Here is a 24171-nt window from a genome sequence, read left to right as displayed (position 1 = left end):
ATTTAGTTCCATTTCATTAAAAAGTGATGACCTGATGCTATCAGTTTTCTAACAGCTGCACTCAATGTTGCTTGGAACACTAATCATCCGATTTCCATATTCTGCTTATTAGGAATTTCATATTATTAGTGAAAAATAATATCTGTACAATACTGGTTTATTGTTGTATAATTATTATAGTATAACAGTCACTGCATTTTCTGGATATTCTACAGTGAACTGAATATATTTCAGCTAATTTCAATTATATTAATAACTTGGCTATTCAATTTCCTTTTCAATGGATACCGTATTTTTTTAAGCTTTTTTAATGTAATATCTAAAATTTCAGAAAACATAACTCCCACTTCAATTTTAGCAAGCTATTAACTGTTGTCGGGTGGCAGGGTGGAGATACATCTCTGTCAAAGGAGATGCAAGGCATTCCTTCCCTTGACTAGCCTGCAGGTCACCCTCGGGCAATGTGCAGCACCTGCTTAGACCTCCCTCCACCCCGCTCAGAGTCACGTGAAGCCATGAGACCAGGTGCTGAATGGGCACATGAGCAGCTGATGCAAATCGCAAGACCTGGTTATGTAACCACTGGCACTAGGCAGACAATCTCTAATGAATATTGATAATGGCTCAGTCGTCCATCTTTCCGACACTGCCCAGAAGGCAGCAATGGCAAACCATTGCTGAAGAAAGATTTGCCAAGAACAATTAAAGTCCTGGAAAGACTATAATCCCCCACATCATACAATGCAGTACATAATGAATAAACAGTTATAGGAAGTAAAATAAGTTAGTAACCCTAGGGTGGATAGATAATAGATAGTTTTCTGTACACTAAATATTTCCCAAGGCAGTAAAGTTAAGCTTATAGCAAAATAGACACAGTTGAGTATCCAGTTTTGCAGAAATCAATGAACTGAAAAACTCGGGTTTTTCATTCTGAGTTCAGTGGGATTGTATTATTTATAAATAACTCATCCTTGGATTATTAGCGCAGACCACTAATCCCCCGGTTACATAACATAACTACTATGACTCCATTCTCTGTTATATAATCAAAACACCGCAACATGCCTCACATCAAGTTTTTATTACCAACATACTTCTTGCATTTCTCCATTTTTTTACACTGTTATCAAAAGTAGTTATTCAAAACAAGATGCTCTTTTCCAGAATACAGTCACACCATTTATAAGAGGACTTAAAATATTAAGTTTTAAAAATCTTCAAGCAATTATGCAAATACAATAATGATTATTAATAGATTAAACTGCAAAATTCCAGTTACATCTTTTCCATGTTCAAGTAAATTTATTCAGTATCCTAAAGAGGATAGAACTTCACTTCCTAAATGGCAGGAAGCAATGATCCCAAGCCTTTCGGGACCATACAATATACATAGATCAAAAAATGTCATGGAAAGATAAAACATAGTCAAACAAGCTATTAGAGGGTCAACTTTGTATCTAGAATGCCTGATGCAAATGAATAGAAGCTGTCCTTTAAAGCTGTAATTAAACCAGGAATATTGAGAACAGTCCCCAGCATCACAGCTTAAGGTGAGTTTACTGCCTAAAGGAATGCAACATATATTTATTGAAGATATCGGACTCCAGATTTCATTATAAGGAACAGTTACGCTAATTAAGGCCATATTTCCTGGAATTTACTGCGCCAAGGTGAGATTAACAGATAATTCAAGAAAAATCATCAAAAATTAGGTGAAGAGGAGAACATGTGAACACAGGTATATAAAACTGGGTAATGTAAGCTAGTAAAGGCAGGGTTTTGAATCTTTATGTTAGGAGTCACCAATCTGTGCAAAGAGTGGTCAACAGTTGCACATTCCACCACAACTGAGAATCCCTGTTCGGTCAATTGGTATTTTATGTACAAATTGAATAAAATTTCGTCTCCCCAAAATGTTTCAGGAATATGAAGAAAGAAGAGTGTAAAACTTTGACCTCCCCAGTTCTGATTGTATGTCAGTTAAGGTTGCAATAGGGTAAATGAAATGGACAGAATGGACAAAGCAACTTCCTTCTATGTTGTACCATCATGGAGGTGGTACAGGAGCCTGAAGACACACACTCAAGGTTTAGCTTGTTCCCTTCTGCCAGATTTCTGAATGCTCCATAAACACTACCTTGCAATTTCTCGTCTGCACTATGTATTTACTTTTTAACAGTTTTTTTTATGTTTTGCACTATGTTACTGCTACAAAACAAATTTTACAACATATCAGTGACAATAAACCTAATTATGAAGTAAACAGCAAGCCCTGTTCTATCAAATATCTTACTGAAATTCAGAGGCACAGCTTAGCTACACCACACTACCTTTGAGAAAGAGAAAATTTAAATATTGCTAAACAAAAGAACTGTGGTAAAGGACACCTTCCTCAGAGCCTGGGAACCAGTTGTAAGGAGGAAATAACTTAATTTCATCACAATTTGTTATGTTGATATCCAAAATAATTTTGGTTACATTATTAACAGGCAAGTATATATTAAAAGCTCAGACAGATAAATATTTGAAGGAAAAAGCAATTACAGTTTTGGAGAAGTGGTTCAGAAGAGGAGTTGAGGTCAGGGTGTATCAGTCACAGTCACATGAATGGCAGAACAGGCTTCAGGGTCCAGCCTGCTCTTAGTTCCTTGTGTGCTTGTGTGTTGTACCAAGGGAAACATTCTCTAACATATCATTTCCTTCACTGCACAACAAACTTGTACAAGACATAGGAGCAAAGTTAGGCCATTCAGCCCATTGAGTCTGTTCCTCCCATATTGTAACTACTTGATTCCTAGATCTATAACCAAGTATGAACTCGGTCAATCGCTATGTAAGATGGCATATCATTGGCCTAAATGTCCTTTGTCTATGAGGCAGGTTAGTCAACTGGTACGTTGGCACAAGAGATTCTGAGATGCTGAAAATCCAGAGCATCCCACACAAAATGCTGGAGGAACTCAGCAGGCCAGGCAGCATCTATGGAAAAGAACATATGAACTGCTGAGTTCTTCCAGAATTTTATGTGCGTTGCTCAGATTTCCAGCATCTGCAGATTTTCTCTTGTTTGTGAATGTTTTGGGCTGAGACCCATCATCAGGACTGGAAAGGAAGGGGGAGAAGCCAGACATTTGTATTCATTGTTATCCAAATAAAAAAAGTTTCAAAGCTCAGCAGTTATGACAGAATATAATAAAGATGGAAACAGAATGTTAATTCTTCTAACTGCTACTAATTAAACCAATTAACTAACTTGCAAGAGTCATGTCCAGTTTTGACGCCCCTTAGATTCTAATTCTGTTATTTACTATATATGGCCATGAATGCAGATAGCAGGAGGTTCACATCAAATGTACCTCAGCTTGAACTAGTACCCTGAGAACTGATTTAGAGTCATAGAAATACAGTACAGGAAAAGGCCCTTTGGCCCAGCTGGTTCATGCCAACCAAGATGATCAAAGATACTATGGATTCTTCAAGCCAAACAGATTTCCATCAATCTGACAATTATGCTTCTCCCAAAGGAGATACTCTGAAAGTCATTAAGAGGGATATCACTCATTAAATGAATAGTAGCATTTGGAATATATAAATTAATTTAAAATATGGTATAAATTGCCACAGTTTGAAAAGAGAGATCTAATTGTCTGTTACTAAAACGGGTAATTTATTGATAAGAACTAATTTACCATTATTAAAGCACCACATTAATCTCTAATTTCCACTTTATTGTTAATAATTTTTATGAAAATGTAAGAAATCCTACAATATATTTGTATTTAATTCAAAAAATGTATTTTAAACATTACTATCACAGTAATCAGATAAAAACATCCCACTGCATGAAGCAGTAATTTTAGTGACTTTTTTATAATTATATAAAAGCCATATCTTGGGAGATAATGCTGTCTAATAACTTACTACTCCCAAAAGTTATCTTTGATTCACTCTATACCGATTGTATTATCAAGCATTTAAGAATTGCAGCTTGGTGTACAACTTAATACACTATCCCCTCAATATAAAAAAAATTAAAATAAGAATGAATGAGCAATGAACAACAATTCAAGGTCACAATTAATAAAAACTTCAATTAAACGGAATGACAAATGGGCAATAAAGGAACAGGTTTAAATGCGACTTTGCAATCACAAATACCACCACACAAACTCACATCAATGTCTTTGATCTCTGTCAATGAAATGCTCCTGGTATTTTTAAGTGGAGATTGTTCCTTCCATGGCACTTCGAGATCAAACTCTGGACCATCTTTCTCTTCTTTTGCAAGAATTGGCTTTGCCTTAATTCGCAGTTTGTGTGGAAGAGCAGAACAGTTTGTCTTCACTGTTGTTGAGCATTCAAAGCTGCAGTCCTTGAAAGGAGAAACATGATGCATCTTAGGAACCTCTTGTTCATCTTCTACATCATCTTCTATCTCTCTCTTGCTTTTAACGTTCACTTCTACTGCATTGGTGAACACGCTTGAAGGTTTGAAGCAGGGATATGTTTCGTTAAGTGAGCAGGGGTATCTCGAAAATAATTGATTCAATGGCAGATTGTGCCTGGTGGGCTCTTCGGCAGAAGTTTCTGAAGGATATTGCGTATGTACTCCCACCGATGCAGGGCTAGTATAGGTTTTGTGAAATAGACTGTCCTGTGTATGTTGAGGTGTGGTGTGAACAGAGTCAAGGGAAAACCTCCCTGAGGGGTATCTTGTGTTGCAGAAGCCATCCCTGGCATAGGGAGCGTCTACTTCCAAGAAGCGAGGATCCATCTCGATGGACCTCTGCCTGGCCAGGTACTTCTGCATGTAGGTGTGCAGGAGTTGCGACTCCTGGCTGTAGGCTGAGGAGCTGATGAGACCGTAACGGACCTTAAGAGAGAGCAGCTCGGCGCGGAGGCAGGCGTTCTCCTCGCTCAGCGCCAACATCTTGTTCTCCAACACCAGGTCGTTGAGACGCCGCTTCTCCCGGGAGCGCTTGGCCGCCTCGTTGTTCTTTCGTCGCTTCTCCCAGTACGACGCGTCCTTCTTCTCCTCGGGCATGAACTCCCTCTTCCTCCGCGAACTCAGCCGGCCCCTAAAACTGCCGCGCTTCAGCCCCGGCGGCTCCAAGTCTACCATCAGGTCGAAGGCTGACAGCATCACCCTCGGGCTCGCACTCTCGTCGGGCGGGAAAGCGAGTACCGCCGCCGCCACGCATGCGCAGCGTTGGGGGGAGGGGCGCTACCGTTCCTGCGGCTGCTCCTGGCTGCTGCTGCTGGGCTCTTCCAACTTCAGACAATTATTGGATTAAACCTGCAAGGGGGCAAATAAAAACAAGAGCGTTAATAAAACAACATTTAAATCAATGCGGAAAGTTGCGTTCAGACGATGCAAAAGTGTTCGAAATAACACGGAAGATCGACCTCAGGGCGAAGTGGTTGCAATGTTAAGACTTTCCTGGACTGAATTCTTCGCTGCTGCTTGACCCAATCAATGATTGTTATAATTGTTCCAATTATAACAACCAAATTGTTATGCAAAATTTTCGCAGGCATTGACACCCAGCTCCTCGGTCTTCTGCAAAGATCTTGCAAGTCCCTCACTGTTGTAGCTAATGTTTCACAGATAATAGATGTGGGCTGTTGGTGCCTTCTGCGGAAGCACAGTATTTTTTTCACTATTCATTACCTAATACTTTCTGATGAGATATTGGACTTACTGTCTCTTTAATTCGATAATGGTAAACAACTGGCTAAAGCAGAAATAAAAGATAAATTATGCTGCCAAGCTTCTTTCATCAGTCCTGGGCCATAAATATCTTTGTCTTCTTTTTCTTCCTACTGTTCTGTTCCAATTTTGTTTTCCATTCGCAGATCCAATTATTCCTTCTTAACGAGCTACCAGCACTTCTTTTTATCACCTCTTTCTCTCTCCCCCCCCCCCCTCCTTCCGTCTCCCTCCCTCCCCACATAAGACATAGGAGCAGAATTAAGCTATTTGGCCCGTCAAGTCTGCTCCGGCCATTCCATCATGGCTGATTTATTATCCTTCTCAACCCCACTCTCTTGCCTTCTCCCCATATCCTTTGACACCGTCACTTACCAACAAAATATCAATCTCAGCTTTAAATATACCTCTCCCTCTCCAGACTGTGTTTCCCTCATTCGCAATTGGATTCCTGCACATTTTTTTATGTGAAGACTCCAGATCAGATAACAGGTTCAAAGCGGCAACACATTAGGAAATGCAAGGTGTCTGATGGAGATGGGACAATGACCTCAAACGGACCACTTGATGCAAACTCCCACAGGCTTGTTTACCTCAGTTCAAGTTCTTCGTCTTTCTCTCTTGCTTCCTATCTTTCTTACATGAAAGTACCAATGCATATTTTAGTAAGATAAGACAGACAGCGTTGGTTTTAGAAAAATCACATAAAATGTTCAAGAACTTTACATTAACCACGATGAGTCCAACACTTAAACTTCCACCTCCATGTCTAGACATTTTTCAAAGAAACTGAAAACACGAAACCAACACCCACTTGCCATCTTGACACAAAATTGTTTCTGAACCCAAAAGTGATATCGCATTTCTAAGAACAAAATTGAAGATTTGAAAATCAATAATATTCACTGTTACAGGCTGGTATATTCCAATTATAAACAACAATGACTTAATGTCATGTTAATTTATCAGAATACCTGCATTAACCAGTTTCAGATCTTGGCTCTTTAATATTTGGCATGTTCGACAGTCCCGTATGTCAACACCGTCACAGCGTAAAGACACACACAAGAATGAACGTTTGATTTGTTGTAAAATGTACTCATTGTCCACTTCTTTGCTTCCTAGAAATGTAGTTTCTCATCTGTGAAAACCCATTTACACAAGACCTCTTCACACAGTATGTTCCTGTGCATAAAATGTAACTGTGAAGGGTTATATCAACTCTAAAAATGAAAACAAAATTCAGTTCATCGCCTAATTCACGCCACTGCCATCAGATGTCTGAAAGAACAATGAATTCATGTATTCCACTCCACTACTTTTTCTTTTTCTGCTCTCTTTTAGTTGTATTATATACTTACTGCAATTTACGGTGTTTATTATGTACTGCAGGAACTGCAATGTACTGCTACTGTCAAACAACAAATTTCATATTTACCAATTATGTTAAACCTGATTCTGAGATGCAAACTGAAGATAGTTGATAGATACCTATTTACTAACACTGCCTGACAGTTGTGAAATATAAATAGTTTAGATTGCCATTAAAAAGAAATATATTGTGTTTCTTTTAAAGGGAAACCATTTAAAAATTTTCTTGTCATAATTTAAGCAACTCAATTTACCATTGTGTACAGCCAGTTAATCTGAAAAAACTTCAGTTGCACTTTATTCTGAAATAGTAAACATTCCCTTAAATATTTCTGTCCTGCCAAAGGGTTTCAGCCCAAAACATTGACTGTACTTTTTTCCATAGATGCTGCCTAGCCTGCTGAGTTCCTCCAACATTTTGTGTGTGTTGCTCGGATCTCCATCATCTACAGATTTTCTCTTGTTTGTGAATATTTCCTTGAGACTATTCAAAGATCAAGCAAGATGTACTTGTGTGTGTGGAACTGGATAAAGTGGATCTCTGTAAAGTGTAGGGGTAGTTAAAATTGTACCGCCTGTCATGCCCATTTTATAGAGTGTAGTAATCAAAGAGTTGTTTGCTAACAATCTCAACTTGACAACTACTGCTCTTATGCACAAAGAGAAAGCAGCTGTGAAAACATTCTTTTATTTTACAAACAATAATTTAATGTATAACTTTAGGAAAACTTTGAATATTAAAATAATATTGTATTGTGTCTGCATTTTGCATATTTGAATCATAACACCAAATCATAAGTTGTGAACCATGAAATCTGTGCAAGAATAATGACCCATTCATCTACAGATACCTCGAAACCTGAAACAGCTTGTATCAACACATACAAAATGCTGGAAGAACTCAGCAGGTCAAGCACCATATATGGAAATGTATAAACAGTCAATGTTTCAGGCCGAGGACCTTCAACAGGACTCATCGTGCTGTTAAGTTCCTCCAGCATTTTGTGTATGTTGCTCTGGATTTCCAGTATCTGCAGAATCTCTTGTGATTAGCTTTGATCAATTTCATCTCAAACTCTGTGGAAAATCCCTTTATAAGCTGTCATTCAGTTACAGTGCAACAGTAAGTATCTTAGCTAAGTTAAATACTTTGGGTGCAGGGTGGAGATACATCTCTACTGAAGAGGTGTAAGGTGCTAAGTTCCCTCCACTAGACCCCAAGTCACCCTTGGGCCAAGCATAGGATCTGCTTAGCTCCCTGATCATTGTCACGTGAAGCCATGGGAGCAGGTGGTGGATGGTCGTATGAGCAGCTGGTGCACATCACACGCCCTAGTTATGTGACCACTAACACCAGGCAGACTGTCTCCGAAGTGTATTGGTAATAGCTGGGGTTATCCATCTTCAAAGACACTGCCCAGAGAAAGCAATGGCAAACCACTTCTGTAGACAAATTTGCCAAGACCAATCATTATCATGGAAAGACCATGATTGCCCATGTTATACAATATGACATATAACAAATGATATACTGCGACAATTTTGGCCACTATTAATTTAGTTGTTTAATAGCACGTTGGTTCCTTAAATTGCTAACTTATTTAAATATATAAATCTTACTTAAATATATAAAAAATATATATTGTCAATTACAATTATGATGAATTTACAATACAATGTACTTTGATTGCCTGTAGAAGGCCTAGAGAGAAGCTAGCAAGTAAAGATGTTGTTCTTTCATCATCTAGCTTCTTCTTTTTCAGTCTTTTATATTACTTAGTCAGATTCTGTAACGTTTCCAATTTATAAACAGTATAGTGTAATTTGGGAAGGAAATACATGAATCATAATTTATATTAGAAGGCAAGGCCACTTTCAAAGCCACACTGGTACAACAAAATACATTTCTTCTGAAACATGATTTTCAGCATTTTCACATTACCTAATATTATATCTGAAGAGACGCTGAAATTAAATGCTAACTTTTTTTGTCATCACACATTTCAATGTACATAGATTTTTGTTATTTTAGTGGGTGAACTTGGCCTTATATTTCCACCATTGCTCTTAGAGAGTAATGTGAAGTCATCAGAGGTCATTGTGCACGGAAATGGTGTGATCTTCCATTTTTACTAGAAACATTAGTAGTAGTTTAGTAACTCGGTTTTAGTATAGTAGTAGTAACTAGGTTTTTAATTTGCAGTCTATTCACAACATATTTTGGAAGGAAGACCCAGTAAAAATCACAATGATTTTGGATAGGAACTTGTTGGGATAATTATAAATTTAGATTGCACTGTTTAAATAATGTGATAGCTTGTTTAGCTCTAACTTTGTAATTAAGGTATTCTGTTTTAAATATATCAGGAAAACATTGCAATTGTGGCAAGGGTTTACATCACATAATGCAATGTTTCTTAAATTGCACAATGTTACTTAGAAGCAAATTGGTATGTACAATTTAAGTTAAGCAACTATAAAAGGCATTTAATTAAGTGATATTCTTGATTTTATTTTAATATAGCAACTCTAACATACACTACTGTAATTCAAAGCATTGTGTTCAATCTCTCTGAATATTTTCCATAGGGTGGGATTTCACCACGTTAGACAATTTTACGATCTTTTTACTGGATACATCCCTTCGCTCTTAATATTGCTACTTTTTTGCAATATCCAGCATTATCCTTATATTAATAAAACTTATCAATATTAGATGATACACATATGATATACTGTACATAACTAGCACCGTGACTTACCGTAAATATGTGAATATTTTGATGATAAAGTAACTTGGGACTTTAGTGACCGGAAGACTACAAATACAATTACATTATATCTAACAATTTGTATATTCATATTTTAAGGTAGTGCATTCTTTTTAAAGTAGATATTGCATTTACTCAAACAACACTTCAAGCAGCTGCTCGATAGGCACGCTGTAATGCTGGTAGGCGGGCCGACTTCCTACGCTAGCAAAATTTACACGTAACTTTCACAAGTGCATAGCGTACAGTACCGGAAAATCTAGCCCACGAGTCTCTTATTTTCCACGAAACTTAATCTGCAAACTACGCAATAATTATTCCATTAGAACAAATCCCTGATGATTCATTATCTGCAAACTTGCATTGCATACGGTTAAAATGTTGGACTCCAATGAAAAAGAAGTTGTTTCTCCTTATTTAAGGAACACGTATATCAGATGTAAACGGTTCTCCAATGCTTGGTAGGGAGTTCCACTGTTACTTAGTATTTTGCCATTTCCGAATTCTATGTTATCCGGCAACCTTTGAAAGAAGATTTGGTATGAAAATACCAATTGCCATGCACTGAAAAAGCCTACAAAAAGTAGTGGATACGGCCCAGTCCATCACGGGTTAAACCCTCCCCACCATTGAGCACATCTACAAAGAGCGCTGTCGCAGAAAAGCAGCATCTATCATCAAGGATTCCCACCATCCAGGCCACGCTTTCTTCACGCTGCCGCCATCAGGAAAGAGGTACGGGAGCCTTAGATCCCACACCAGCAGATTCAGGAACAATTATTATCCCTCAACCATCAGACAAGAGGGATAACTTCACTCAGCCTAACAATAAACTGTTCCCACAACCTATGGACTCACTTTCAAGCATTCTTCATCTCATGTTCTCGATATTTATTGCTTATTTATTATTATTATTATGCTTGCATCTGCACATTTTGTACATTGGTTGTTTGTTCGACTCGTGTGCAGCTTTTCATTGATTCTATCGTGTTTCTCTGTATTTGCTGTGAAGTCCTGCAAGAAAATGAATCTCAGGGTTGTATATGGTGACATATATGTACTTTGATAATAAATTTACTTTGAACTTTGAACTTTGAAGATGGAACTCAAGTAAACACTGCGCATCGCGTGAAACCACAAACAGCAGCCAAGACTCAAGGCCGGCTCTTGATCTCCAGGCTTCTTGGAGGGAGCTGATCACACACCGCGCAGTTCCAGAATGCTTTTTTCCCCTGTTGGTTATTCGGCGATCCCTTCGGGATATCTGACGACTGTAGCGGTGGGATCGGTGTGCGTGAATGAACAAGGGGAGTGATTTCTGTGGGCAGTTTCAAGTCGAAAGGTTGTGGGGGCGGAGGAAGGTTCGGCCACACTCAGGTTCCAGAGGTTTGTACTCAGATATTAGGGAATATTAACAAATAAAGTGCAATATATGATGCAGTGATATTAAGACCATAAGGCATAGGAGCAGAATTAGGCCATTCCGCCCGTCGAGTCTTTTCCGCCATTCCATCATGGCTGATTTATTATCCCTCTCAACCTGTCTCCTGCCCTCTCCACATAACCGTTTACACCCCAATTAAACCTGATTCTGATTCTGTTTAGGGGAAATCAGACTTCTCAAAGAACAGTCACATGCAGAGTGCATGTTGGAACAGATTGTAGTTTAACTGATTTTAAAATACTGACTGTCACCAGAATATAATGCGCTCTTAAACCGTTTTCTCTGTCGGAAATAAAAATCGTTTTCCTTTTAAGACCCTGTAGCCACTGCAGTTAGGCTAATGCGAACATTTTAAACTTGTATTGCTAGTAGTTGGGGTATGCTTTCTAAAGATGTTGTAGCGATCAATGTAGGTTTAAGTTGGTGCCGTGATTGGATGCTGAATTATGGTTTTAAGCATTATACAAGATAAAACCCCAATTTCATTGGGCAATGCTTATCTGAAGTGTGTATATCACAGTTGCAAGAAGTCGTGCAAGAGGTTTCTGTTTCAGTCAGAAGAACTTTTATTCAGAGATTAGAGGCTATCAGCGTTGGCACTTCATCCGTAGTCGCATCTCACAAGCTTCTCGCCAGCGATTTCGAAGCCTTCTCTGCAGGCGGTTTTGAACTATCGCCACAAGTAAACAGAGTACATCCCACAGTAATCCTCTTACAGTAGTATCTATTTTTGAACACCGACAACTTTAATAGCAGTTCAATAAACGTGGTCGAATTTAAAGCGCGGAGATTATCGTGTTAGGGGTTTACGAATATCTGAAGGGATGTATTAGGATATAAAAACATTACTTTAACACTAAGCAGTGTAAAATTCTCCTCAATTTAAAGCTGTACGGAGATTTGAGACCTTCTTTTCTGAGTGTCTTAGACAAAACCCGTGGCTTTTTCTGGAATTTAAGCAGATTTCCAGGAAGTTGGTAGTTCCAAAAACTGCAAAACTTGAAAGTCTTTCCCACGTGTGGTCCTCAGTTCACATTCGGAAGTGTTGATGGCAACTGTTTACGTCTAATATGTCGCCACCGTTTACTGTAGAAACAGTGCCAAGCTGATTTACATCACACCACCCCCACTATCCCCTCACCCCATCATCCCCCGACCCCCCCCTCACTTCCCTCGGCTCCCCAATCCCCACTCCATCATTCCCCAAACCCCTCCCCATTTCCCTATCTATCATCTCCATCTCCAATTATCCCGTTGAAGGAAAAAGATGGAATTAACAATAATATGGTTGACAAACTATTTCGACTCCATCGCGAATCTGTTTAAACAAAATGTACCCAATGAGTGACTGTTACTACAGGGCAGAAGAATTATCAGTTCTTTGTTGTATAATCTCTGCCATTTTGCCCAAAAATTATCAGCACACAGAGTAAACAAACAACCCACTTACCTACCTGCAAGTTTCTCACTGGAGCGTTAATTTCGTAAAATAAGCGCAGCGGGACATTTGGTCGCCTCCCCCTGTCCGAGAACAACGAGGACGCTGGAGAACACAGGCGTGTTCCTGAGCCAGCCTGCTTTTATGCATAACAAGCATACCAAAAGGAAAAGGCACGCTGTCCTTACGTAACAGAAGCTGAGAGCGAAGAGTCATAATACCACGGGGAGCGAATCGATGACATTGGCCGCGAGATGGCGAAGTAAATTCTGCGTTAAGATTGAATCAGAATCAGGTTTATATCATTGGCATATGTTGATCTGAGGCAGCATTGCAATATAGATCTTCATTCAGAGCGTGGTGAGTGTGGAATGAGCTGCCAGCGCAAGTGGTGTATGCGAGCTCAATTGCAACGTGTAAGAGATGTTTGGATGGATACATGGATGGTAGCAGTATGAAGGAGCTATGGTCCTGGTGCAGGTCGATCGGAGTAGACAGTTTAAATGGTTAGGCGCGAACTAGATGGGCCGAAGGGCCTGTATTTAGTCTGTACTTTTCTATGCGTATGACTCCATAAGAAAACAACAAAAATTACTATAAGGAATATATATAATATTTATATTTATTATAATTAATCATCATTATTATTGGCCGTGTCATATGACATGAGCGATCATGGCCTCATTACCATGATGGTTCCTGACAATTCTTTCTACAAAAGTGGTTTGCCATTGCCTTCTTGTGTTCAGTGTCTTTACCAGACGGGTGACCCCAGCCATAATCAATACTCTACAGAAATTGTCCCCTGACGTCAAGGACTTGTGCTATGCGCCAGGTGCTCCCACGGCCAGCTACCACCCGCTCCCAGGGCTTCCCGTCACCCTGAGGAGGGAGGGGGTGGGCTGCTCAGCTGCTAATCATGCCCAAGTGTGACCTGTGGGCCAGGAGGGCCTTACACCTCCTTTGGTGGAGACCTATCTCCACCCCGCCACGCCTTAGTTGAATATTAAATTAAATTAAATTAGGCATGCATAAAGAGACCAAAAAAAAAGAAAAAGATAGTGAGGTATCCTTGACGTCAGATAGTGACAGGTTCATTGTTTTGATTATTGTCATTCAATACACGAGTAAGGAGAAGGAAATGATTGCTACTCCAGATCCGATGCAGAATAAAAATATAGAACACAATAAAAAAAAAGAAAAACTCCATCAATACAAGTATAAAAACAATCTTATAAAACGTACTGTACATGTAACTGTTTGACTGTGGCCGTATGGCTTAGGCAATATATAGACAGCCTGATGAAGATGGAGGAGTTTGTCAACGAAACGTCAGTTATAATTGCTACCTGTACCCGGCTGAAAACCTGAAAAGAGTTTATTAGTCACTAGACAATCTAGGTACATAAAGTGACACCAGCTATAGGAGTATCTGTACATCAGGTGACTGACAGGAAATCTTTAGCTCAGAATGCCTTGACGAAATCCGCTGATTTGTGATATGATCTGAAAGGGAAAAGCAAGTGAAAGTAGATTTTGATAATTGACTGATAGAATATATACCAACATGGTTAATGACAATGTGTTCACCTTATAATAGTTATAAAAATGACTTTGCCTTCCAACTGGATGCACCAAAGTGTAGAACAGTGCTGAAGAAGTTTATATTATATATATTGGGGGAATAAAGCTTTACAGTTAGAGAGAACCATGTAGACCATAAAGCATGGGAGCAGAATTATGCCATTTGACCCATCGAATCTTCTCTGACATTTCTTCATGGCTTAATACATTATCCCTCTCAACCCCATTCTCCCGCCTTTGATGCTCTGACTAATCCAGAACTTATCAACCTTCACTTTAAGTGACTTGGCCACCACAGCCATCTGTGGCAATGACTTCTACAGATTCACCACCCTCTGGCTAAAGAAATTCCTCCTCATCTCTGTTCTAAATGGACGTCCCTAAATCATGTTGATAGATTCAAAATTGAATCAGGAAGGCACCAAGTTCATGCATTATTTTATTGTATCACCATTGTGAGTTTATCATGGAAGGCTCCAACAGAGCGCCATCAACAAATTGACATGAAAGCAAATATTGACAGTTGTTGCTGAACTAGTTCATCCAACTAAGTTAATGGGAAGCTGAAACCTTTTGACATTCACCGTTAATCAAGGATTTTGCACTGGCTCATCAATGCAATCTCAGCTGGAGGAACTCAGAGAGTCAGACAGCATCTATGGAGGGAAATGGACGGTGGGTGCTCCAGGTTGGATCCAACCAAGTCACAAAATTTCGGATGTCCCCATTGACCCTTTCCAATTTTTATCGATACACAATAGAAAGCATCCAATCTGGATGTATAACGGCTTGATTTGACAACTGCTCTGCTCAAGACGACAAGAAACTACAGAGAGTTGTGGACACAGCTCAGCACATCACGGAACAAACCTCCTCTCCATGGACTTTGTCTACATTTCTTGCTGCCTCAGCATAGTAGCCAGCATAATCAAGACTGCACCCTCCTCCAATATTCTCTCTCCTCTCCTCTGCCATTGGGCAGAAGATGCAAAACCTGAGAGCACTTACCACCAGGCTCAAGGGCAGATTCTAGCCCACTGTTATAAGCCTATTAAGTAGCTGTCTAGTACAATAAGTTGGACTTGACCTCACAATCTACCTCGTTATGATCTTGCACCTTATTGTTTTCCTGCACTGTACTTTCTCTGTAGCCATTAGGCTTTATTCTGCATCCTGATATTGTTTTACATAGTTCTACCTCAATGCACTGTGCTAATGAATTGATCTATATGAACAGTAGGGAAGACAAGCTTTTCACTGTACCTCGCCTAGCAATAAAAGAAAAATGCTAATTAAAATTAGTTCAGCCAGAGTGAAGGAATAGTGCAGAGCTGGCCACTCGGTGTATATAATAGGTACATGAGTGGGACCTGGCGTGGTCCCTGCTTCACGGTTCCCCATGATGTGCATTCAGAGATACTCTTCTGCCCACCACTGTTGTAAAGTGTGGTTATCTGAGTTACCATCGCCTTCCTGACAGCTTGAACCAGTCTGACAATTCTCCTCTGACATCTCTCAGTAATAAGGCATTTTCACCCAAGAACTGCCACTCACTGGATACTTTTTTGTTTTTTCCACCATTCTCTGTAAGCTCCAGAGACTGTTGTGTGTGAAAATCTCAAGAGATCGGCAATTTCTGAGATACTCAAACCACCCCATTTGGCATCAAAAATCATCCCACAGTCAAAGTCACTTAAATCATATTTCTACTCTATTATACTGTTTGGTCTGAAAAACAATGGAACTTCTTGACAACTGAGTGTATAATAGTCTGGACCCAAAAACCTCACCTGTCCATTTTCCTCCACAGATACTACTTGACCCGCTGAATTTCTCGAGCAGTTTGATTCTTTTTTGGAGAATCAGAATCAGGTTTAATATCACCAGTATATGTCGTGAAATTTGTTAACAGCAGTAGTACAATGCAATACATGATAATAGAAAAAACTAGGAATTACAGTAAGTATATATATAAAATAGTTAAATAAGTAGTGCAAAAAATAGAAATAGAAATTTTAAAAAAGTAGTGTGGTAGTGTTCATGGGTTCAATATCCATTCAGAAATCAGGTGGCAGAGGGGAAGAAGCTCTTCCTGCATTATTGAGTGTGTGCCTTTTGTACCTCCCTCCTGATGGTAACATGAGAAGAGGGCATGTCCTGGGTGATGGTGGTCCCTTAATGATGGACGCTGCCTTTTTGTGGCATTGCTCCTTGAAGATGTCCTGGATACTCCGGAGGTTAGTGCCCATGATGGAGCTGACTGAGTTTACTCTGCAGCTTGCTTCATTCCTGTGCAGTAGTCCCCTCATACCAGATAGTGATGCAGCCAGTTAGAATGTTGCCCACAGTACATCTGTAGAATTTGCTAATGTTTTAGGTGACATACCAAATCTCCTCAAGCTCCTAATGAAATATAGCCACTGTTGAGTCTTCTTTGTAGCTGCATCAATATGTTGAGTCCAGGTTAGATCCTCAGTGACGCCGACACCCAGGAACTTGACATTGTTCACTCTCTTCACTTCTGATCCTTCTATGAGGACTGGTGTATGTTCTCTTGTCTATCCCCTTCTGATGCCCACAGTCCGTTCTTTGGTCTTACTGACAGTGAGCGCAAGGTTGTTGCTGTGACGCCACTCAGCTAACTGGTAGATCTCAGTCTTGTACAGACTTTCATCGCTATCTGAAATTCTGACAATAATGGTTGTATCATCAGCAAACTTATAGATGGCATCTGAGCTGAGGCTAGCCACACGTTCATGGATGTAGAGAGGAATGGGCTAAGCACACACGCCTGTGGTGTGCCGGTGTTGATTGTCAGTGAGATTCCAATATTTGCAATTTCCTATAGCTATACAACCCAGTGGTCGGATTAAATATCATTCATTGGATTCTGCAGGAAGTAGGTTTTTTGTCAATACTGGACCAACCAAAGGTGTCTGTTGTTCAGACAGAACTCCCTTATAACACTCAGAATTATGAAATGGATTATTTTTGGATCTTTATTCCTGTTCACCTTCAATATAGTTTGCTAGTAAGCCAATTTACACAGTACAGGATTGGAATTGGTTTGCTAAAGTGCACATTGTAGAGTGGGACAGGCTGGCTGACTGCATGACCCATAGCCTAGCATGCTGCAGAATCAGGTTTAATATTGCCTGGCATAAGTCATGTTTTTTTTTTGTTTTGCAGCAACAGTACATTGCAATATGTAATAATAAAAAAATCTATAAATTACAGTAAGTATATATAAAAATGTAATTAAGTTCACTTGTTTATTATGTACCATGTCATATGACATTGGCGAACATGGTCTTTCTATGACTATAATTGTTCTTGGCAAATTTTTCTACAGAAGTCGTTTGCCATTGCCTTCTTCTGGGCACTGTCTTTACGAGACAGGTGACTGTGATATCCATCATGTGACTCTGGTCGATGGGCTAAGCAGGTGAAACACCTTGCCCAAGGGTGACTTGTAGGCTACTGGAAGAGGCATGCCTCCTTGAAGAGGCACATGCTGGATGCTGTCTGTTTGAGGCATCTCCTTTTCAAGATGCAGAGAAGGTTAGTGCCCATGATGGAACTGGCTGGGTTTTCAACTCTCTGCAGCTTTTTACGAACTTGTACAGTCACTCCTCCATACTAGATGGCGATGCAGCCGTTTCAACTCAGGAACTAATTCATGTCAATTGCGAGACACCCCTGCGCTGGAATCTCATCCCTATCCCAGGGGAAAGGAAGCTGCTTCACGGACCACTGAGGAGGAAATGCATTACAGTAAGACTGGAGAAGGGGCTAAAGAGCAGAAGAGGTCCAGGAACCTACAGGCAACCTGGAAATCTTCAAGGTTCTGTGTTGGATCATTATGTTCTTTGTATTTTTCAGATAGCTTAAATTTCCTATGTTTGGTTGTACTTCTATATCATCACATGTGTACATGTAAATTGTTCATTCAGTGAATTTTCCAGTAATTATGGCGCAGTTCCTTCTGTATTTTTCTGGAAACTTCTTAGTTTTCTGTAGCAGGCCTCTTGAATTTGGTTATTTTACAGGTTAATTGTTATCACTGGAATTTTGGTTATCTCTGGTCCGAGTATGATAAATGCTTTTTCTATTGCAAACATGAGAAAGTCTACAGATGCTGGAATTTGGAAAACAAATTCCCTCTCCCCCTTCCTCTATTCCCTATTCTGACATTTTACTTCTCACCTGCCTATTACCTCACCCTGGTGCCCCTCCTCCTTCCCTTTCTCTTATGGTCCACTCTCCTCTCTAATCAGATTACTTAATCTCCAGCCCTTGACCTTTCCCACTCACCTGGCTTCACCTATCACCTTCCAGCTTGTCCTCCTTCTTCCTTCCCCACATTTCTATTCTAGCATCTTCCCCTTTCCTTCTCAGTCCTGAAGAAGTGTCTCTGCTCAAATCGTCGACTAAATATTCTTTTCCATAGATGCTAGGAACCCTTAGGAGGCAGTGATCATAACATGATTGAGTTCACTGTGAAATTAGAAAAAGAGAAGCCAAAATCTGATGTGTCGGTATTTCAGTGGAGTAAAGGAAATTACAGTGGCATGAGAGAGGAACTGGCCAAAGTTGACTGGAAAGAGACACTGGCGGGAAAGACAGCAGAGCAGCAGTGGCTGGAGTTTATGCGAGAAATGAGGAATGTGCAAGACAAGTATATTCCAAAAAAGAAGAAATTTCCGAGTGGAAAAAAGATGCAACCGTGGTTGACAAGAGAAGTCAAAGCCAAAGTTAAAGCAAAAGAGAGGGCATACAAGGAAGCAAAAATTAGTGGGAAGAGAGAGGACTGGGAAGTTTTAAAAACCTTACAAAAGAAAACCAAGAAGGTCATTAAGAGAGAAAAGATTAACTATGAAAGGAAGCTAGCAAATAATATCGAAGATGATACTTAAAGCTTTTTCAAGTATATAAAGAGTAAAAGACAGGTGAGAGTAGATATAGGACCGATAGAAAATGATGCTGGAGAAATTGTAATGGGAGATGAGCAGATGGCAGAGGAACTGAACAAGTATTTTGCATCAGTCTTCACTGAGGAAGACAGCAGTATACCAGACACTCAAGGGTGGCAGGGAAGAGAATTGTGCGCAGTCACAATTATGACAGAGAAAGTACTCAGGAAGCTGAATAGGCTAAATAAATCTCCTGGACCAAATGGAATGCACCCTCGTGTTCTGAAGGAAGTAGCTGTGGAGATTGCGGAGGCATTAGCAATGATCTTTCAAAAGTTGATAGATTCTGGCATGGTTCCGGAGGACTGGAAGATTGCAAATGTCACTCCGCTATTTAAGAAGGGGGCAAGGAAGCAAAAAGGAAATTATAGACCTGTTAGCTTGACATCCGTGGTTAGGAAGTTGTTGGAGTCGATTGTCAAGGATGAGGTTACAGAGTACCTGGTGGCATATGACAAGATAGGCAGAACTCAGCATGGATTCCTTAAAGGAAACTCCTACCTGACAAACCTATTACAATTTTTTGAGGAAATTACCAGTAGGCTAGACAAGGGAGATGCAGTGGATGTTGTATATTTGGATTTTCAGAAGGCCTTTGACAAGGTGCCACACATGAGGCTACTTAACAAGATAAGAGCCCATGGAATTACAGGAAAGTTACATACGTGGATAGAGCGTTGACTGATTGGCAGGAAACAGAGAGTGGGAATAAAGAGATCCTATTCTGGTTGGCTGCCGGTTACCAGTGGTGTTCCGCAGGGATCAGTGTTGGGGCCGCTTCTTTTTACATTGTACATCAACGATTTAGATTATGGAATAGGTGGCTTTGTGGCTAAGTTTGCTGACGATATGAAGATAGGTGGAGGGGCCGGTAGTGCTGAGGAAATGGAGAGTCTGCAGAGAGACTTGAATAGATTGGAAGAATGGGCAGTGAAGTGGCAAATGAAGTACAATGTTGGAAAGTGTATGGTTATGCACTTTGGCAGAAAAAATAAACGGGCAGACTATTATTTAAATGGGGAAAGAATTCAAAGTTCTGAGATGCAACGGGACTTGGGAGTCTTCGTGCAGGATACCCTTAAAGTTAACCTCCAGGTTGAGTCAGTAGTGAAGAAGGCGAATACAATGTTGGCATTCATTTCTAGAGGAATAGAGTATAGGAGCAGGGATGTGATGTTGAGGCTCTATAAGGCACTGGTGAGACCTCACTTGGAGTACTGTGGGCAGTTTTGGTCTCCTTATTTAAGAAAGGATGTGCTGACGTTGGAGAGGGTACAGAGAAGATTCACTAGAATGATTCCGGGAATGAGAGGGTTAACATATGAGGAACGTTTGTCCGCTCTTGGACTGTATTCCTTGGAGTTTAGAAGAATGAGGGGAGACCTCATAGAAACATTTCGAATGTTGAAAGGCATGGACAGAGTGGATGTGGCAAAGTTGTTTCCCATGATGGGGGAGTCTAGTACGAGAGGGCATGACTTAAGGATTGAAGGGCGCCCTTTCAGGACAGAAATGCAAAGAAATTTTTTTAGTCAGAAGGTGGTGAATCTATGGAATTTGTTGCCATGGGCGGCAGTGGAGGTCAAGTCATTGGGTGTATTTAAGGCAGAGATTGATAGGTATCTGAGTAGCCAGGGCATCAAAGGTTATGGTGAGAAGGCAGGGCAGTGGGACTAAATAGGAGAAAATGGATCAGCTCATGATAAAATGGCGGAGCAGACTCGATGGGCTGAATGGCCTACTTCTGCTCCTTTGTCTTATGGTCTTATGCTGCCTGACCTGTTGAGTTCCTCCAGCATTTCCCGTGTGTTGCTTTTGCTTCTTCTATTCAACTTTGTTTGTTCTCTCAACTCAGTCATTGTTCATTCTTTGTAAAAAAAAAGTCACTGTAAGCAACAGGTTTTATGCCTCATTCTTGACTCCCTAAGAACCTTTTGATCACAAAAGGCAGATTATTATCTAAATGGAGTCAAGTTAAGAAAAGGGGAAGCACAACGAGATCTAGGTGTTCTTGTACATCAGTCACTGAAAGCAAGCATGCAAGTACAGCAGGCAGTGAAGAAAGCTAATGGCATGCTGGCCTTCATAACAAGGGGAATTGAGTATAAGAGCAAAGAGGTCCTTCTGCAGCTGTACAGGGCCCTGGTGAGACCACACCTGGAGTACTGTGTGCAGTTTTGGTCTCCAAATTTGAGGAAGGACATTCTTGCTATTGAGGGAGTGCAGCGTAGATTCACAAGGTTAATTCCCGGGATGGCGGGACTGTCATATGTCGAAAGATTGGAGCGACTGGGCTTGTATATTCTGGAATTTAGAAGGCTGAGATGGGATCTTATTGAAACATATAAGATTATTAAGGGATTGGACATGCTGCAGGCAGGAAGCATGTTCCCGCTGATGGGTGAGTCCAGAACCAGAGGCCACAGTTTAAGAATTAGGGGTAGGCCATTTAGAACAGAGTTGAGGAAAAACTTTTTCACCCAGAGAGTGGTGGATATATGGAATGCTCTGCCCCAGAAGGCTGTGGAGGCCAAGTCTCTGGATGCTTTCAAAAAAGAGATGGATAGAGCTCTTAAAGATAGCGGATTTTAAAGGTTATGGGGATAAGGCAGGAACTGGATACTGATTGTGGATGATCAGCCATGATCACAGTGAATGGCGGTGCTGGCTCGAAGAGCCGAATGGCCTACTCCTGCTCCTATTGTCTATTGTCTATCATGAAAGTATCAGGATCTAACAAATATCAAGATCATTGCCAATGCAAAAAACTCAAGCTGTTACTCCATGGAGAGGCAAGAACCAAGGTGAATGCATCGAGTAAAGAGTGACTGCAGGAAGGAACTCTTTGCAGAGTACCTCAGCCATGGCTTTGCCCTTCAAATTCAAGTTCAGTTTATTGTTATTCAACCATACGCACCTACCACCAAATGATAAACATTCCTCCAGACCAAGGGGCACAACACATATCACATAAAGTAATACTACCACAAATAAATTAACAAATAATTAGATACATTTACATCACAATTTTAAAAGTAAACAGTGTAACGATCTTAGCATATCACGGGTGATGAGACAAGGGTAGTGGCAGGGAGTTCAGTAGTCTTACAGCCTGGGGGATGAAGTTGTTTCCCATCCTAACAGCCCTTGTTCTAATGCTGTGGTACTTCCCATCTGATGGTGGGGGGGGGGCGGTTTCAAAGAGATCGTTGGATGGATGGGAGTGATTAGTGACAACGTTAAGGACTCTGCGTATGCCGCACTCCTGGTAAATATCTTTGGTGAAAGAGAGACCATGATGATCTTCTCAGCAGTCCTCACAATGCTTCGTAGGGACTTGCGGTCGGATGCCTTGTAATTACTGCACCAGATAGTGATGCAGCTGGTCAGGACACTCTAAATTTTACTCCTTTAAAAATTGGTTAGAAGTCATGGGGGGGAGGGTGGTAGGAGAAGAAAGCCTCAGACGCTCCTTAATACGAGTTCCCATGACTCCACCCAAAGTGAGATACAGATTCAAGTACTAATCACCCTGATACCTGAGATCTTGCAATGAGCAAGCAGAGGCTTTCTGCCCTTGACTATCTGTGGTCCAGCTTTGCATCAGAAAGAGATAATATTGGAAACATCCAGCAGGTCAGTCAGCATCAGATAGTGAGAAAGAGAGTGAATCAGGTTGTTGACCTTTAGTGGGAACTGACTTGTCTGGCACTTGTGAGTTCTCATGTAACCTCCTCATTACAGTCCCCTGCTTGGCCAGTGGTACACTTCTCATTACATCTGGGGTGGATAATCAAAGAGTTTGGGAAGTTCGCCAAGAACCCCATAATGAGTAAAAGAAGCAAGGTCGGGCAATATACTGAGGATATTGGGCAACTGCACCAAAGTTTTAGTTCAGTCCCTGAGCAGTAAGACTGATCAACACCTCCAACCATTAACCCTCCCCTCCACACCCCCAATCACCACTCCTTTATCAATTCCTGTTAGAGTCATCTTCATCCTTCAACTCAATGCTCCACATCACCAACCACCACAACTCTGCACAGACACACCTGTGCCCAGTGACAATTTGTGGACATACAATCAATCGCGGTAAAAAAGTTATCTTATGTATTTATATTAATTGCCTCTTGTATTATAATTGTATCCTTTACCTGAAAGTCTTTTTTATACTTCATTGGATCCGGAGTAACAATTAATTTCTTCTCCTTTAGACTTGCTTTCTGTAAATGACATGAAACAACCTAGAATTAATCAACACTTGTGTGGCCCTGGTGGGGATGTCGAGGATGTGGGAGGTGATGTTCGATTACCAGTGCAGAGATAGGGATGTGGGGGGTGTGGGAGATAGCGTTTGATTACCAGTGCAGACATGGGGATGTCGGGGGTGTGGGAGATGATGTTCGATTACCAGTGCAGAGATGGAGATGTCGGGGGTGTGGGAGATGATGTTCGATTACCAGTGCAGATACGGGGATGTCGAGGACATGGGAGGTGATGTTCGATTACCAGTGCAGAGATGGGGATGTCAGGGGTGTGGGAGATGGTGTTGGATTACCAGTGCAGAGATGGGGATGTTGGGGTTGTGGGAGATGGTGGTGTTGGATTACCAGTGCAGAGATGGGGATGTTTGGGGTGTGGGAGATGGTGGTGTGTGATTACCAGTGCAGAGATGGGGATGTCGGGGGTGTGGCAGATGGTGGTGTTTGATTACCAGTGCGGAGATGGGGATGTCAGGGGTGTGGGAGATGGTGTTGGATTACCAGTGCAGAGATGGGGATGTCAGGGGTGTGGGAGATGGTGTTCGATTACCAGTGCAGAGATGGGGATGTTGGGGGTGTGCGAGATGGTGTTCGATTACCAGTGCAGAGATGGGG

At 40.8% G+C, this 24171-nt stretch overlaps 1 protein-coding gene across 4 annotated transcripts; it reads right to left on the bottom strand.

Annotated features, from left to right (window-relative positions):
• Nucleotides 1-1074: 1074 nt before the first annotated feature.
• Nucleotides 1075-12852, bottom strand: LOC140188019 (nuclear factor interleukin-3-regulated protein-like). Of its 4 annotated transcripts, none has more exons than XM_072243916.1 (2): nt 12750-12852; nt 1075-5299 (listed from the first exon to the last, which is right to left on the bottom strand). In XM_072243916.1, exon 2 carries the CDS (start codon nt 5144-5146, stop codon nt 4097-4099), a length of 1050 nt encoding a protein of 349 aa, XP_072100017.1. In that variant the 5' UTR covers nt 5147-5299; nt 12750-12852; the 3' UTR covers nt 1075-4096. The 4 variants fall into 4 exon arrangements, with proteins under 4 accessions (XP_072100017.1, XP_072100016.1, XP_072100015.1 ...); XM_072243915.1 differs by having other exon boundaries at nt 12754-12852; XM_072243914.1 differs by lacking the exon at nt 12750-12852 and adding an exon at nt 9847-10013.
• Nucleotides 12853-24171: the final 11319 nt, after the last annotated feature.

The sequence above is a fragment of the Mobula birostris genome, chromosome 26 (genome assembly GCF_030028105.1).
Source record: "Mobula birostris isolate sMobBir1 chromosome 26, sMobBir1.hap1, whole genome shotgun sequence".
Taxonomy (NCBI): Eukaryota; Metazoa; Chordata; class Chondrichthyes; order Myliobatiformes; family Myliobatidae; genus Mobula; species Mobula birostris.
The sequence above is the reverse complement of the archived record's forward strand: the minus strand, read 5'-3'. Positions and strand labels throughout refer to the sequence as shown.